Raw genomic sequence first — 19,128 nt, 5'->3', positions numbered from 1 at the left:
AATCAGCCTTTTCCAAAAACATTTAGATTCTTACCGGACTTTCTCTTGCCAAGGTTCTTTTAGGGCAACAGCCGAAGGATCTTCAGGGTCCCGTCTGAAAGTTGTGGGAGTATGAGCTAGCTGCTCAGACAGCCGTCGGCTTAATAATATAAAGAAACAGCAAAATATTAATTTTTGGAAGCCCTTTTGTTTTAAATATCAAAATGGCTTCTAGTAAGAAACCAAAAGAAATATTTAGGTAAAAATAAACCTCCCATATAAACACAGTACAGGAAATGAGAGGTTATGATAAATTATGAAGAAGTGTTCCTAGTTTAATTACTTTTTAAACAAGTCCTATGCAATATCCACTATCTGGTTATGCTATCCACTCACTTCACTTTAATCTAAAGCTTACAAAGCAACTGTGAAATAAAAACATACATTCTTTATCACTGAAATGCACAAAAGTGCAACTATTCAAAAAGTGGAAAGCAAAAGAATTCTCAGCTATGAAATCCCAATTAATGGCAGCACAGTTTATCCTGTTTTGTAGCTGTTAAACATTCTGACTCAGTAGTGGTAGCATATGACGAACTGTAGCTGAAAATTAGTCGCCACTTTTTTTGCATCAAAAAGCAAAATACACTTCCTTAACTTACAGGTTATATATAGGTTAGTCTTACTTTCTTAGAGAGTAACAAATATTTGAAAGCACAAATATTAATATGCAATGACCAATGTGAAGGGGTTTTTGGTATTACTGCCCCTAAATTACATATACAAATATATTATTCAACTTATTTAATAAAAGAGCTACAAATGGCTGAAGTGTAGCGAGTGCAACACTCCAAAATTTTAAAAGAAAATATTCATATGATTAAAAACCTCTCTTTACACAAATATCAACTAAATAAAAAACAAAAAAAAGTTTGGGCTTCAAGGATTTCTGTCCAAGAAGCTGGATTTTACAGTACATGACAAAAACATTTTATGAATCGCAACCCTGGAATTAATTTTTTGTGATCCAAACCGTCAATGGTGTGGTGGCTCTGAGGCTAGGGATCTGCGCCAGCAAGCACAAAGTTGCTGGTTCAAATCCTGTAAATGCCAGAAGTAATTACACTCTGTTGGGCCCTTGAGCAAGGCCCTTAACCTGCAATTGCTCCATCCTGGGCATGACGTTAACCTGCATCCAGCCCTGCAAGCAGGTCCTCCAAATTGCAGGGAAAACCTGGGGGTTGGTTGCAGGATTGGTCCTCTGGCCACTGTAAAAACCTCACACAGTTCCATTCTGTTCAAACCAGTGTGTCACTATTGCATGGCTACGCTTGGGTCCTAATTTGGAATCCTGAGGTGGTTCATTGTATGGTGGGTGTGGCAACGTGCTATATGAGTGCATGCTCCCCATCTCTCAATCTGTCAGCTATCATTGTATCAAGTTTAGATGTCACATCCCATAGCACTGCAAACTTAATCTGCTTGGCACAAGGTGTTCCTCGTTTGGAAACGTTGTGTCCCTTTTTGGAAACTTGCACATGAACAATCTCTCAAAAAATGAGAGAAAAAATATATACACACAAACACTTTATATCACTTTGAGGCAAAAAGTAAACAATTTGTAACTTTGTACGTATAAAACTTTACATCCAAAACTTTACTTTCAAAATTATTTTCCATGCCAGTCCTTGAAACAATTTCTGTGTATTTTGTGTAATAGATTGGGGTATCTGAGCTGCAATTCACACATCTTCTCCTGCCTTCAGTTACAGTAGCCGCTCAGATGTTTAGTGTGCTATTATTTATTTTTTGTTGTTGCTTTTTCTTGCATTTCACATCTGGAATAATCCAATATCATAATTTTAATTGCTTAATTTGGCATCCCCTTCTTCTGCATCTTTTTTAACTAATTAAACAAGTGATTAACTTCTCTTTCCTATATAAGTAGTAATATCTTGGGTCATTACATGTCAAATCAACAGTTTTTTCCAGAAATCACATGCACATTCTGAAAAAATATCAGGTGTACCCTTGTTATCCAAGAGACGCACAATCAAATTATTTTGATGTAAGATCAATACTTTCCAAGATACAGTCAATTTTGTGAGGGGAAAGGGGTGTAAAATTTGACATGGCTTTATTTTATTTATCAATTTCAAAAGACAATATCTCAAGAACTAAAACACCTAGCAGGCTAAATTTTGAATACTTATATATTTATTGGTATAGTATGTAACAAAATCCAAAAACGTTTGGTTCAAATGACACCACTTGGTAAAAGCAGACCTTGAAAAATGGAAAAAAAATATTTTGCATCTTTGGTTTTGCCATGTTTAGACTTTCAGAACGCATACTTCTAACTGATACAGCAGGTTGAAATTTGTTCCGTGTTTAGGTACATGCACAGGGCTTTTCAAAAGGTTATAAACAAACAAGGAACTGCATCAGTGTTTGACCAGAAGATCTCTCAAATGTTAAAAAAAAATCATTTTGGGTATAATTTTCAGACCAGCTTAATGCATTGTGGGAATGCCCAGACATTTTAAAAATTATTTTTCTTGTATCCTACATGGTCCCTTTTTTCTCAAAAACAAATCTTACTTTTCTTATGTGAATCATTCATTTTTATTTTTCATTCTAAATACAGGCTAAATTCACCATTTGTCAGTAATGATAATTATCAAGTTCATCACTAACTTTATTGGATTAATTGAAAAAAATACATCACCAAAGGCACATTAAGCACAACAAATGAACAACAGCTTCTTGATTGGTCATTAAATACAACACTAGTTATTATGAAATGTTAACATCTTGGTGTTGCAGCAGCAAGAATGTGACCAATTTCATTTCTATTTCAATTGAACTGAAGAGTGTAGGGCATCTTTGCCTTTGAGATCAAGATGGCACTACCTCTCAATGACCGTTGCAGGTCCAGTAAGCAGTTCAATGACACACTGTAATGGAACCAAACAAATAGCGTCTCTAGGTGGCCAATGGACAGACTGTGCAGGATAGTTTGGTTGCGTGAAACATATCAAGATGTCTGACTCTGGTTCACTCTCGCCACGAATTACACCAATCCAACATTTTTCATCATACATGAACCCAACACAGCCTCCAATAAGAAACTGGTCTAATGTGAGGGATGCATCTGATTCATCAGGAGTGTGATTGTGAGTGGGCAGGATCTTGCTGTTGCTTCTGTAGTGAATATTCAAACAGTCAATTGACCGTCTTCACTGGACACCCGGCTGACTCAGACTTTGCTATCTTCTGTAGGGATGTAACTGTGGTATTCTTGAGTACCAGGTACTCTTTTGGCCATGGATAATTGCATTCTCTGTTCAGCAACATGAGATAGGACATTGTAATTTGATATGAAGAAAAGAATTTACTGACTGAAAACTCAATGATTAACATTATCGACACATGACACATTCAGCCTATGTTTAGGATGGAAAATAAACATGAAAGATTTGCATGAAAAAGTAAGGTTTACGTTTTGAGAAAGGAGGGACAATACAGAATAAATGAAAAATATGTTTAAAACTATCTGCACATTCCCACATGCTGCTAGGGTGCTCTGAAAATGAAATCCAAAATGATTTTTGGAATTTGAGAGGTTTTCTGCTCAAACTCTGATAGTTTTCTGTTCATGCTTTTTCAGAAAGCTTATATAGTTATCTGAATAAGAAAAAAAAATCAAAAGTCTCTGTTGGTTACAAATATACATTTCTGAGGCCTAAACATAGCTAAGCCAAAAACTCAAATTAAATTTTGGTCAGTTTCAAGGGGCTGCTTTGACCATGCAGAGTCATCTGGACCATTTGTTTTAGTTTTGTCACATACTATTCCAATTAATGTACCAACCTGCAAAGTCTGAGCCTGCTCGGTGGTTTAGTTCATGAGTTATGGACTTGTGAAATTTGATGAAAAAAAAATGAGGTTGGATAAATTTGGTTGATTTCACATGGAAGGACACTTCTAAATCTAAGGTTATGCAGGTGCTTACTAGTCATAAATATAAGACTTAATATAAGCCATATGTTGCTAAATTTAAAATAGATGAGAATATAAAAAAGTTATTATAATTATGGGCAACTTACCTACATACCATTTTTCAAATACTGCATTACTGTTTAAAAATCTAGATTATTAAAAATCACTCAAAGTTGATTTGAAATTTCTAGAAATCACAACTCAGCACTGGAAACAGTCTAAAACAAGAGATGCTTGCCTTAACAAATTCTGGTCATCAGCCAGAAACATATTCAATTTTTTTTTAATCAAGTAATGTTCTATTATCCATCAATTAATTCATGATACAGTTCACCTAAATAACTAAAGCTTAACTCAAAGGAATCAGGCACAAGGCAGAAAAATCCAAACACAAAAAAGATAGATATCAAAAAGCAAACAAAACAAAAACAGTTGAAACTGAGAAAACAAGAAAACTAAGTGCCACCAAATAAAGTCCTTTAGCCACACTCAGAAATGCTAGCAATAGAGAATAAGGGAAAGAAAACATTTGCATTTAATGTAAACTGAGTCTAATGTGGGGAGATGCTTTGATCTCCATATCATAACCCACCAGCCCCACAGTTCATGCTATTAATACGATTTGAACAGCAGTATGTGTATTCTGTTTGTATATTTTACAGTAAGGTGCATTTCTTGCTGCAGTCTTCAAAGTAGTCATACTTCACATTTCATTATGAATAAAAGTAACATGACTTTCCACAATATTCTGAATGTTACAAATTTTATTAACATTATGGTAATTTATCCAAATCTACCATCTCCAGGGCTCCTGTCTGATCTAATTTCTTGATCTCAGATTAGACATTAGTGCTCTTTTCTTCAAATCAGTGTTACTTGTTGAAATATTTGGTCAGTGACTTTTGTTTTAATGCATTTCACAAATCAAACATTTGTCTAGCCGAATAGCTGCCAAAATGTGCATGAATAATGTTCACGTGGGTTGGCTGTAAGACAGACTAATTGGGACACTTTAATACTAAGTTGTAATAATTGAGACCTCCTCCCACCCCCTTAAATACACAAACACGTATTTGCCATTAAGAGTGGCTATTGGAAAACCTTATTAATTATAGATTTAAAAAAAAACGGTAAAAAAAACAAAACGGGGAATAAAGGCAAATGTGCAGGATGGCTGAAGTCTTTGATAATACAGTTTGACTTTCTAGGGCAGCATATGATGCATACACTATGTCCAGAATAGAGACAAGCGGTGCGCCAGCAAAGTTCTGCACAAACTTCACCATCTTCTCCAGTGCTTTTTGGCCATAAGATGAACAGGTACTGTACCATGATGTAATGCTGCCAATGAGTGTGGGCTGTACTGTAAACCTGAAGAAAATGGCAAGCATAGCTGGAGACAAAAAAGCTTTTCTTACAAGTTTAAGGAAGAAGAGAGGTTGCTTAACCTTCTTGACTATACCAAAGATGTGTTGTGTCCACTCCAGATCATCAATGATTTCTCACTCCAAGAAAAGTAAGGCTGCTGGTCCTCTCTACAACATCTTCTCTGATGCAGATTGGTTTGTGGTTTTCTTCCTGCTTGTTGGCGTCTTTGACCAGTCCTTTAGTTTTGCTAAAATGAAGGCAGGGATGCTTGTCCTGATGCCATTATGTGGTAGAAGGAAAATATCTTCAGTGTAAGCAATCCCATCATTGTTGCTGATGAGGCCTATTTGTTGGTGTCATCAACAAATTTAATGAGAGTTTGAGAAGTCGTGCGTGAACAAGAAGTACAGAAGGTGGCTTAGCACGCTACATATTAAGGTTTCCTTATTGAGGGATAGCATGGAGGAAAGTGATAGCGGCAATTTACAAATGCTAGAGTGTGACAGGATTAATATAATGTAGTTCTACATTTTGTTAGCTATTGTTTTCATACCGTACAGCAGACTCACATATAAAAATCACAATGTATAACACTTTGGTGTGATCAGTGTTTGTCCACAATATGCTGGTAATACAGCTGATAGTATGCCAGTGTATCACAGGGATAAATTTCACAATAAATATAAAAATCAGTCATGTATATTTTAAATACTCTCAGAAACAGGGCAGTATATCTCTTACTCTGCTAAATCCTACTTCAACTGTCAAAGTCACCCTTTCCTTTTCAGACATGCAGCAAAGAATTAATTATTAAGAGTAAATTTTGTATACATGATTATACATTACATTACCACTGAAACAGAAAGTTATAAGAAGGAGCCATTCTTAATACTTTTAAATTTCACTTCTTTGGTACAAACTGCATATTTAGGTTCCTCGGCCATTGGACTCCCATGGGATGTTTTCTCCAACCTGACAAACACAACAAGTGTGGACATCTACAGATATTTTTGGGTTTTAAAAGCTGCAACCAATTATAGGTGTATTTAATTTAGCATTAGTTACAAATAAAACTAACTCAATGCTTCATTTGTACCAAATACAAGCTGTTCTAAAGGTTTTAACTAGTTTTGAGAAGCAAAAAATAACTCAAGAGTGAATGAATGAAGCATATAATAAGATGCACTGCAATTTAAGTAAAACTGTCTGTGTACCTGATAAACTCTCTGAAATCAAGAAAAACCTGAAGTACAATTTAACCAGGAACAGAATAAATGAAAGTTCTACATGAATGCAAAAGAGTTTCTAAGCCATCTTACCGGATGTCCCCTGCAGCGATGAATACAGGTTCTTTACTTTCTTGACTGGTTATGCTATCCACAGAAAACTGAGAGATATTATCACAACTATTGGTATGCACCTCTGGCAGCTAAAAAACAAAATTAGGAAAAGTGATCTGTACTTGTTTACTTCTTTACATTTGAATGTATTCAAACAAAGGCTCCAATGTTGTGTCAGATTCACAGGCTTCTTTACTACTTTCTACTTTGCTTTAGTTCTCTTTATTTTTATTTCCATAGATATTCTACTAATAGCTGTAACACCTTACATTGTTATGCTCTGTGAAATGCACTATATAAAACAAAAATAAAGCAAACATAACATGCTTCAACCTTTTAATTGATGGGCAGTCTTAAGTGGGTGAACTGGATGACTAAAAACACTTCAGTTCCATGGTAACTAATAATGTAAATTTGTAAAACTATTTGACCATTTTAGAAGCAGAAGAATATTTTAGCTACATTGGTTAGAAATGCAGTTTCCACCCTCAAAAGTATGCCAGTCGACTACTGCGAATGCCTACTCTTGGACACACACTAACTTGTATATAAGGACACAATCACAAGAGACAGTTTACAGCAAAACTGATGTCAAGGTAAGAAATACCTACAAAATGCAGCAGTATTTTCTTTTTTACTGGACTGTCTTTTTTATACTTTGGGAAAACAAATCAGTTTATGTTTGATAATAGGCAAGTTTTGGCTTCAGCCATGTGCAAAAATGCAACTAAACTCTGAAAGACTCCATCACATGTGAGCACAGTGTCATTTTAAGCAAGAAGACAGGCACTACCAGGTTGTGTGTATGCATGTGAGCAATTAAGAGAGAGAACAGGTATAACTAAAGATTTAAGAGGTTTCGAAAGCACTATGGCACTGTCCAATGGACATACTGAAAACCAGCAGGGGTTTCCATACAAGTGAATTAAGAATAAGTTGCCACCCAAAACACAATGCCAATAAAGGTTTTGTGGTCAGAAACCATTAGTGATGGAGCTTACAAAGGTTGACATAATGGGTAACAGCAAAAACCTTATGTCTACAATACTACTAGTTCCTGTCAATGCAGCATAATGTTGGTAATGCAGCAGCAAAAAGGACATTTTCATGTTATAAACTAGAAATAAGTGGAAAGAGAAAAACATTGTTATTGTTACTGTGTATATATATATATATATATATATATATATATATATATATATATATATATATATATAAACACATATAATACATATACTAAACAAATCACATACAAAGTTTGCAAGAAGGCACATGGGATACTCTAAAGTCAGCTTGAACAAGGTTCTACGATGAGGTCAAAATTTGGGCTTTTTGGATATCAGACCAAATGCAATGTTTGGGCAGCTTGTGAGAACAGATGCCAAATCAATGCAAAAAAAAAAAAAGGGAAATCCTGGAAGAAAACTTGATGCAATCTGCAAGTTGCCTGTGCCTTGGGAGAAGATTTGTTTCAAGCAATGACCTGAGCAAAAAGCCTAAGCTAATCAGGAATTGCTTTAAAACAACAAGATCCTGAGGTTGCTGAGTCAGAGTCCAGATGCTTGATGGCTGGACTTGAAAAAGGCTGTTCACTCATGATTCCCATGCAACCATATAAAACTTGCAGTTTTGCAAAGAGGAATGGGGAAAAAACGTTAAGCATCCAGATGTACAAAGTTAAAAGACGCTTGTCCACAAAGACTTAAGGCTTTGCTACCAAAGTTGCATATACTAAATATTGATTTTAAGGGGGTGAATATTTATGTGTACAATTATTTTGTGTTTTACATTTGTAATTAATTTATATCTCTCTGTAGAGATCTGTTTTCACTTTTACATTAAATACTTATTCTGTTGATGTTCTCAAAAGGCCAAATTAAACCCACTTTGTTTCAATGCCGTATAACAATAAAATATAAAAACACATTGTATTTCAGTATATGTCAAAGGACAATATCTTAAAGTACAATGTAATACCAACTATATTTTTAAAATCAGATTATAAAACTATCCTAGGTAATTAACTTCTAACTGTCATCAGTAGCTGCTTTTACCCAAAAAAACATTGAGGGAGATTTAAAGCTTTATAAAGAAGTGGAAACATCAGTAGGCAGAGGGCAGCCCAGATGGACAAGGAAAGATCAGTCCACACACTGGAAACAAGAGCTGAGGAAAATTTACGCATTCAAGAAAACCGAACGTAAATTTCTAAGCAAGGAAAGAGACTTCCTTTCCTTTAAAGAAATAACACCTAAATTAAATAAAAACAATATTCCCCAATTAAACTACATACATTAATGAACACTAAAAATCAGGCTTGAGGATAACATAATGTTCACCATACTCTAATCACTTTCATTGGCACAGAGTTTATTCTCCAAGATTCAAATGCATATATAACAAATCCAAAGCAACTGCTTATTAGACAGAAGTAAATCTAACATATGTGTCAATTACAAAAGACTGGAAATGAAAGTGTCAGGGGTCCCACACATATATTTATTCCCCTTTCATTTGGCATGCATGAGTTTCCTTCGGGTGCTCCAGTTTCTTCCAGCTGTCCAAAGACATGCAGGCCCTGGAGTTTGTTTGGTGTATGGGTGTGTGTGTTCGCCCTGTGATGGACTGGCGCCATGTATAGGGCTTGTTCCTGCCTTGTGCCCTGTGCTAGCTGGGATAGACTCCACCTTAGTCTGGATTAAGCAGTTTAGAAAAAGATGTAACATGAATTTGATTTGGAAAACTTTTGGTGAAACAAAGCTGTAGTGCCATAGACTGCAAATCAATTCTCTGTAGTGAATATAAATTAAAAGTAGACCAAATACAGTAGAAAAAATGGGTCAAATGAAATTTAAAGACTACCTAAAGTTATACAGCTTCACTTAAGACATTTTACCAACACAGAAAGCATACAGATTTGTCTAGCATTTTATAACTGTGCCATAAAAACAGACATCATGTTAAAATGGTCAAACCATGGTCCAGAGATGCCTTAAATGTGTAAATCTGCTGATGATTGAATTTATATCTAAGGATCAACTTATTAAATACTTGCCCCAATAAGTATGAAGAAATTAATAACTAGTCAATGACCCATTGTAAACTTTCAAAGAAGCATGAAAATAAAAGTAGAACTGAAGAAGAAAGCACTTTAGGATAGATTACAAGTTGCTTCACACATTTACCCTTTTGACCTTTTACAAACCTAAAGGAGGCTCACCTCAACCTGCAGTTCACCGATGTCATCTACAGACCAGGCTTCATCATCATTATCATAATTTGGTACAGTGGTAAAACTGCTAGCCCGCTGCTCATGTGTAATCCCACATTCTGGAAGATTTTCCACTGAACGAGTACTGCGAATACGTGTCTCTGGGATTCTCACAGGCACATTAGAAGTTTCAAAATTTTCACATTCCAGCACCTCCACATATATAAGGTATGGAGCCTACAAGGAAAGATGAAGTAGGAGAAGAGGGCAAAATTTGACACAATATATAAATACAGTATTCATTAATGAGACAAACTAAAGTCTTTATTTTAGCACACACAACAACAATGGACAAAAACATTACTAGTTCTCTTTGAACTCTTATTGTGCCCTCAATTCTTGTAAAATTGTGTATTTGTTAATGATATTTTCTTGTTTACCCATTTATGGCCAGGGATTTAATATTTATTTATACAAGTATGCACAGGGTATTTCTTTTTATCTATGTTTATAACTGAGACTTTAAGTAGCCCAGTGCTTGTCTCTACTTCAACACTTTAATATCACTGATAGTATAAAAAAAAGTACTTGCAGAGTGATCAGCCTAACAATCTATATTAAAATACCAATATGTAATAGAATATGACTGTTACTCCAATGGTAATTGTACACAATTATAACTCCAACAGACAGGATTGTGAAGCATTTTAAAGCCCTAAAAGAAGACTTATGACTCTTCGAAACACGTGGGAGAGGCTTATTTGTGAACCATGTTTTCACCTTCAGTACACTGTGATCGGACAGCAATGGATTACCATCTACTTGATTAAACATTTTTTGGAATTGCTGATATTATCAGGCATTTCCTAGTTGTGGACTTTGTCCTCTCTCATAATTAATTTTTAATTATTAATTTATGACTATTGGATATTGTATGACTGCTGCCTATTATATTTTAGGACTAAAACTTGATTTGTTATACAATGATCTGTTACTTATATATGATACCGAGCTGACCATCTTAGTAGTGTAATATTTCATTTTTAGCAGTTTTATGATACTTATAACTACTCTTCAGTAATTGTTTTGGTCCGATATTGTCCCCCTAGTTAATCGTACTTGGTTTTGGCTCAGTCTTTTGGCATTTTACGAATACCAAATGAATGCTAGAATTAAAAGGTCAGTCTGTAGAAACTTTAAAACATAGACTGGGCATGAAATACATTCCTCCTCATACAAAGGGTGGAAAAAGTATATAGCAGTGAATAAATTCAAATCGAATTTACTGAAATATATACAATTATAAACAGCTTACTTGCTGAACTCCAAGAAACTCTTATTATGGGAATATGAATTAGAAGGATATAAAAAGACAACAAACAGCATATGCTCAACTCTATAAATATCAATATACCAATAACAGTACACTGCACGATAACATGCAGTGAATACACTTGACTTGAGCATTCATCGTTTTCATAGTCTTTGTACGTTTAGCACTCATTGGCTCAGAGGTTGATGCGCTTGCTGCTTCCTGAGCAGCTCTTCTTTTCTCCACCCTAGCGGCCCACTTCTCTTCTTTCGTCGACATCTTTTTGAGTTAAAACTGATTAAGTCAGTGTTTGTGTTGCAATTAATTAGTACGTTTTCTTTAATTTTTCACTTAGGCTGGCACTTAAGTCTTCAATCTACCTCAAGAATGATTTAAGATACGAAGAGGTAGGGGAAGTGACGGCCAAGGTGGTAGGGATGAGAACGGCGCCCATAAGCATGCACCACACGGCCACCCTGCTGGCTACTGCCGAGAGTTGATTCTTCAATAAAATAAAATAAAAAGAGGAATAACCATGGAGGTCAATCATCACCCCGAAAGCAGATAGTAGACGTAAATATGTGTACCAAATTTCAGATCAATAGGTCAAACGGTTTGCGAGCTACAGGTGATTTAAAATCCTGGACAAACAGCCACGGTAGCTTATTATATATAAAGATATAATAATAATAATAATAATAATAAATTTTATTTATATTGCACTTTATATTTTAGCAATCCCAAAGTGCTACAGAGTAAAAATAGAATAATAAAATAAAAAAAAGAACAGAAGAGTCTATAAAATACTTTAACAAAATGACTTTCTAAAAAGATGAGTTTTTAGGTTTCGCTTAAAGGCCTCAGTCGACTGTGGGGCTCTCAGGTAATCAGGGAGGGCATTCCACAGCCTCGGCGCCACCGATGAAAACGCCCTGTCACCCATGCTGCTGAGCTTAGTTCTGGGGACTTGAAGAGTGTTAGTGAGTACAGAGCGGAGGGAACGTAAGGAGTTATGGGGGGTAAGGAGTTCCTGTAGATAAAGAGGGGCATGTCCATAAATGCACTGATGGGTAAGAAGGGAGACCTTGTACTCTATTCTGAATGAAACAGGGAGCCAGTGAAGGGTTTTCAGGATTGGGGTGATGTGATCATACTTTTGCACCCTCATCAGGATCCTGGCAGCGCTGTTCTGAATATACTGGAGTCTCTGGATACTCTTGCCAGGAATCCCAATGAGGAGTGCATTACAGTAATCCAGCCTGGAAGAGACAAAGGCATGGACGAGCTTCTCTGCATCTGCCAGGGTGAGTAATGGGCGGAGTTTGGCGATGTTCTTGAGATGGTAAAAAGATGACTTACAGAGATATTTGATGTGGGTGTCAAAAGTAAGTTGGGAGTCCATTCTAACACCCAAATTAGTAACAGATGTGGAAAGAGGAATATTTTGGCCAGAGGTGATAACATCATTATATTAATATTATAAAGTATATACTAAATAAATAAATATAGTAGATTTAGCAAGAGAGCATCATGTAGCTTTAGACACTCTCCTCTTTTAGGATGCAGATGGACTGTGTAAAAGTGGCTATTCCCCATTATCAGTGAGCTAGTCTTCAGGCAGCAATACGGTTTCCCTGAATACTGCACAGAGAAGAGGACATTTATTGGGATGGCTGGTATCTCTGACCATTTTCTTTGGTCTGACATCACTTATATAGCTATCCTGGAAATTAGGCAGTGATGTGTTCAGCTGACTGTACCATTCTCTGCAGAGCCTTGTGGTCCTGCTGCTTGCAAACCAGAAAGAGAAATATTTCCTGTCAGGATACTTTCAATGGCAGATATATAGAAATTATTTAGTATCTGAAAGTGTGGCTTAAAATCCCAGAGATGTCTGAGATGGTACATATTTTGTCGTCCTTCTTTACCAAGGTACCAATGTACTTGGACTTCAGTTTGGGTGTGCACCGAGGTATCTAAAGCTGTCCACCCTTTCCATCTTAATTCTAGTGGGGGTGGTAGTGCTCCTATTTTCTCCTGTTAGAAACCTGGTGCTCACATACCAGTCAGATTTCCTTATGTGTTTGATCTTTCTGTGCATTTGAATTAGGCTTGATAAAAAGATCATTTTATCTCTAGCTACCACATAAAATTTTAAAGTTAGAATATATATGAATTTACTTTACACAGTCATTTAATCATTTAATATTTGAAATTAAATTTTAAGTTATACATGTCTCCCCTTGACCAAGTTACTGCAGCCAACACTAGAGGTGGGCGGTATGACCAAAATTCTATATCACGGTATTTTTCTAAATTCTGCCGGTTTCACGGTATTAGACGGTATTTTATTACCCATGCATGAGTGGATGTTAACCACATTTTCCACTGCAATTACTGCAGTAGACTGGCTAAGAATAACCTATTAGACTGTTATGAGAATTGTACATCGTACAAAAAGACATTTTAATGTGCACACAAGTATTAATCCAAGTTTGCATGGCCCCATAAAGTGATAGTTTTCAAGGGGGTGGCACTAAAGAGAAGGAATCACATTGCATGACAGATGCAGTCAAAATATAGAACCTTTAATTGAACAAATTTTGCAAAAGCTTAAACTATGATTTTGACAACATATTTTCAACCATCCAAAGAGGCATTTAGACTTAGTAAAATATCCAGAGGTGTTTGTCAAAAGTTGGATTGCACTGAACACGTCTTAGAAAAGGAATAAATAGTAAACATTTTTTGTAAACCAACTACACTTTCTGTTAATGTTAACAATCTCTGTCCACTGACACATTAAAGTGACTTTTTAAACAATTTTACCATCATTAAACTGCATAATATTTAAACTAATAAATAATAATAAAATACATAATAGTATTACTGATAGTTGTACCATTACTTCAAGGCTTCAAGCCCAGGTACATTACACAGTATTCACCAAATTAAAATAAAATAAAACAAGTGCAGTCTTGGTGATGACATCTTACCAACTGTACCATCATTTAGGCAAACTGCAATAATATGGACCTTGCTTCAAGCTAAGCTATATACATAAATAATAAAAACTGCAACTTGCAATTATAATGCTGTTTGTGGTATAGCCCTATGGAAGCGCATTAGGGCCACTGTGAAGAAAAAAAAAATATGGACACGGAAGAAAAAAACAAACTATATGTCGAGAATAAATTCGACATGTTGACTATGTCAAGATTAAAGTCGACATTTCCACTTTATTCTCAGTTTATTTTATAATTAAAGTAGAATGTTGTAAACTAAACTTCATCCTAAAATCAATGTTTAATTTACTAGATTTTCTCAAACCCCGTCACAAGTTAATGCAGCACATCAAATGCTTTGTGTTAAGTGTTCCCCGACCCAGTCGTTAATCACTACGCTTCTTAAACTGACTTCCTCCGCACTAAGAGCAGGCGCCTGCAGCAATCACCGCACAGAATCCATTCACTTCATGATATTCCTGCTCTCTACCAAAACCACACGATAATTACCAATCACCACACGATAAACGTCTTTGTGAAATTAAAACTAGTTATTAACTTAGCTGACGGAGTGTTCAGAACTTTAAAAATATCTTCGTTATACATGTTTAATTATGCCATCCATTCAGAGTTGCGCCCATCTCTGAACGAGTCGATAGCACATCTAAGAATGAATACAAGCAAAACATACACTAGCAAGTACAACTTGGCTTGCAGTATTATCCAGTAGTATAGAAACAGTATTTACACATCTGACCTTTTAAAACTAAAGTATCTCCAGGCGACGGATGTGACTCCTTTTTTTCGGCAAAAGTTCTTCTGTTCATCACATGTTCAATTTTACTTTTAGTTCAGTTTCGGAATGCTCTCTGTCCATTTTCACCGCGCGGCATACCTATGCTACCGCCCACTATTTGGTGGTGTAGCAGTGAAAAAGAGCCCTAGTGCAACAAATCTGTGTTTAGCGGTGTAGCAGTGAAAAAGGTCCCCACTTAAACAGTTTCCCGCTGCGCCACGTTCCGAACGTTGTTTAGGCAATTTAAACCGGTGTTGCGGTATAAGAAAAACCCATATCATAAAAAAAAATAAAAAACGGTTTTCGGTATGAACCGGTATACCGCCCAGCATTAGCCAACACTCTGCATCACTTGCTGTCTCTGTGCTGAGAGATGCATAATTAGGTCCAACCTATAGTGAAACTTTACAAGGAGATGGCACTAGTGCAGTAGCGATAACTACGTTCTTATTCTAACAATAATATCTATATCTACTGCATATCTATATATTTATATCTATATCTATCTATATATATCTAAGTACATAAAAATAAGGGTAAGTTAATCTTCCTAATCTCAAAATACCACTAAGCAGATTGTCAATGTGAAGGGACTAACAAAGCGTTTCAATGCTAGAGCGTTTTCTTTTCATTTTGCATATAACTTATGTATACAGTAATTTGCCATCCCCCCCACCTTTTTTTTTTTTTTTTTTTTTTTTTTTTTTTTATAAATGTAGCTTGAACCGCTTTTAATTCTCATTGTCATTTGAAATTCTGGCACATTGTATCAACAAATAAACCTCAAATGCAAACAAATTACTTCTACTGTTTGGAGGTTTTCCAGATAAAAAAACAAAAATAAAGCAATCAACACCTCAAAATGTAATTCATGTGATGAAGAAATTTCTATAAATGTTAACACTAGTGACTTAAACAGAAACTGTCACTTCTAGATTAATTCTATTCACATTTTGAGTTGTTAGATTGTATTAATATTAGTAATAAATACTGATAAGGAGAAAATATAGAAAAGTACAACACAACTTTAAGTTCATTCAGTTATATCATTTTTAAAGCATGTAACGCCTATCAGTGTCTCAATTTGTAAGGGCATGCTTAGTAGCGCGAAATGATCTCAGTGCCAGTGCATGTCCAATACTACTCCTGCAAGCACAATTGCTATTACTACAAAATAAAGAAAAATCTTTTTGTCAGTATAAATCTAACAGTTTTTAATAGCAGGTTGAATAGATTCCAGTTTTTGTGAAGAGTTGCATTTTTAACTGTGTCTCATTAAGCAGAAGTGTACATGTCATACAATAAGTACAGTATATCATGCTTTACAGACACACTTTGAGTAACTCTGAAAGGAAAAATATTGATAATACAAAAAAGCGCATACCATACAAACATTCATTTGTGTGTCTACTGTTGGTGTTGTATTACTAACATTATTCTGGGAAGACACGCAAGAAAGTATATCACTCTAACACATACACATAACAATAAACAAGAACTACCAGTGCAGATACATCTATAGTGCCTGAACCTAATATCCTGTGATCAGACAGGGTCTTCAAGTACTGGGCAAACAATAGTTTCATTCTCTTTCTTGGTTACTTTAGCACAAAAGATTCAGCCAGCACTTTGTTCCTGTATGGTCAGTGGGGTGCTTTTTAGTTTAACTTCAAGAGTTATAGATAAGAGATAAAATCAGAATAATCGACGATAAAGCTGAAAAATGTTATATTTTTAAAAAGAACCTGCCTCTAATATTTGAAAGCTTAGTTAAGCCTAGATACTTATATCCGTTGGCAAGAATTACAAGTAGGCTACAGCTTTTTTTACTGCTAAGAGTTTTAAAAACATTTATAAGACTTACTAATTTTAATAAATGCCATTAAATAATGCATTTATTCCCCCTTAAACAAACAACAAAGTTTCATTCACTGTAGCTTATTTAATAAAACTGCATGGTTGTTATTTACTTGATGTTAACAAAGAATCATCATTCTCTTCCTTATTATCGGTCCTCATTATTGACTTGCGGGGTACGTTAACTACTTAGTACATCCAGCAGGTTTGTTCTTGAACTGATGCCAATAGTGTGAATCTATTTTCCTGCACCTAGCCTACACAATTATACTTCTGACTCAATCTTCAGGTGTGTTTTTTTAGGACTTGGTTACAATCGTACAGATTTTAAATGAGAAAGTTGTTCCTTGCTTCTCAAAACCATCTAAAATGAAGGTAATGGAGAAGCAAGTTATACAAAAGCTACTTTTTTTTTTATATAACTAACAGAATCTTTATTTCACTTTTTCTAACAGTGTGAGCATTACAAAACTGTAGCATACCTAAGAATCTTAAGCAGAAAGGACATTTATCTCATAGTTAACTACAGCTTTTAACATTCTCACTGACAGATGGCCATTAATGAACCACTTGTAATTGACTTATTATTTTCAAAAACATCCATCAGGAGATCAGATTAAAAGTAAGTACTGATTTTTGTACATGAAATAATTAATTAAAAAAAGTTATCTATACATTCTTTAGAGATGTCTCCATACTTTACATTATACATGTTACTGTATGTTTGAATTCCTGTATGTTGCTTACCCAGAAGTCCTGAATTTATACAAACCAACATTAAAATAACAACAATGCAGATAAACTGCACCAATTGTCAAATAATACTAGACCTCCAAGGAACATTTACAGACGACCCCATCTATATTACAGAAAAAACACAATGCAGTAGACGTTTTACAAGCAGGCTTTGAGGTTTACCAAGCGGCAGCTTTGGTGGTGCATACATTTCGACAAAATTAATGATTTTTTATATTTATGTAATGCCCTTCTGACTACTCAAAGCGCTCTCCAGGCAGGGAGGTCCCAGAATCAAAACTCAATCTCCTTACTGAGAGGCAGCAGCACTACCTTAAACATAATGACAGAAGCAAAAAAAAAAACTACTACACTATAATAAAGACCAACTAAAAAGGATATTTTTAGTCATAAAGTAGGTTTTGCAAGTAAAGTTTATTGTGCTGTAGTGAAATAGAAATGCAGCTGGCAGTTTACCACCACTTACCATGTCTGATACGTGAGCAGGTTCAGTACAGGTCTAGCCGTACTTCAAATATTCTCTGCATTAAAGGACTATGTAAGCTGAAGGACTGAATAAAAATGTTTGCACTTAAATTAGCAAGACTGTAATACAAATGCACTCACCTTATCTTTGGAGTTAAGAACTACAGCCTGTGTGTGTGGAACTCTGACCACATGGTGGTCAAATCCAGCAGTGGGAAGCCAAACTCTTGCTGGGAGCTTGTGGTTTAGTAAGGATAATTCTGATATGAGGCGCTGGGTCTTCTGCTCCTTTGTAGGCAGGGTAGCTAGTCGCTTCCCAATGCCCATCAGAGACTTGATAAATTCCCTCTGTGGGGCTAAGCGAACTGGCTGCTATCGAAAAAAAAAAAAAAAAAGACAGAATGAGATAGGCATGCCAACTAGTCTAGGAATCACCCATTTATCTAATCATTTTTAACCTACTGTATTTATGTTTGCTTAAAAACAAGCATAAAAACATGAGTTTTTATTCCAACTATAATCTTCTATTATAATTTCTTCTTCCTTTACTCTTGTCAAATATTTACCAAAAAGTTTCTTTTGAACTACATTTTCTAGGCTTCAAAGTATAAAACATAGTTAAAATAATATGTAAGTGACACAAACACATTTTCTTTAGCAATCACACATACTGTATGTATGTATTAATAAATCACCACATTAAAATCTGAGATGCCCAAAACTAGACGTATCCCTGGTTTCTTTAGAGGTTGATGCTTTGTCACTTGCTTCTAATAATTTAAATACTAACCTAAACAATTTTTAAGGCAAAACTTGCATGACAAAAACATTTTTTAAAAAGGACTTTTAAGAAAAATGCAGAAAAACAGTTTAATTGTGCAGCTCAGAACAAGCATGTCATTTAGAAGAGTGTAAATCTATATAACTGCAATTAAGCAAAACATTATTCTGTGTTAAAGTTTCACAGTAATATCAATAAATATGGATGAAGATTGAATACATTGTTGGACAACAACAGTAATGACAAATGCAAATTA

At 35.2% G+C, this 19,128-nt stretch overlaps 1 protein-coding gene across 4 annotated transcripts in view; it reads right to left on the bottom strand.

The window, feature by feature from the left end:
- The window catches only part of pi4kb (phosphatidylinositol 4-kinase, catalytic, beta), a 105,326-nt gene that overhangs the window by 19,084 nt on the left and 67,114 nt on the right, over positions 1 to 19,128 (bottom strand). For 2 of the 4 annotated variants that reach the window (XM_051922766.1, XM_028793948.2), the window contains 4 exons: positions 18,233 to 18,460; positions 9,910 to 10,137; positions 6,669 to 6,778; positions 35 to 139 (listed from right to left, as the gene is read on the bottom strand). In XM_051922766.1, coding sequence (XP_051778726.1) covers positions 35 to 139; positions 6,669 to 6,778; positions 9,910 to 10,137; positions 18,233 to 18,460 — 671 coding nt within the window. Of the gene's footprint in view, positions 1 to 34; positions 140 to 6,668; positions 6,779 to 9,909; positions 10,138 to 18,232; positions 18,464 to 19,128 lie in introns of all 4 variants that reach the window. The other 2 variants (XM_028793946.2, XM_028793947.2) reach the window with 1 other exon arrangement.

The sequence above is a fragment of the Erpetoichthys calabaricus genome, chromosome 2, assembly GCF_900747795.2.
Source record: "Erpetoichthys calabaricus chromosome 2, fErpCal1.3, whole genome shotgun sequence".
Taxonomy (NCBI): domain Eukaryota; kingdom Metazoa; phylum Chordata; class Cladistia; order Polypteriformes; family Polypteridae; genus Erpetoichthys; species Erpetoichthys calabaricus.
This window is presented reverse-complemented; position numbering and strand designations above follow the sequence as displayed.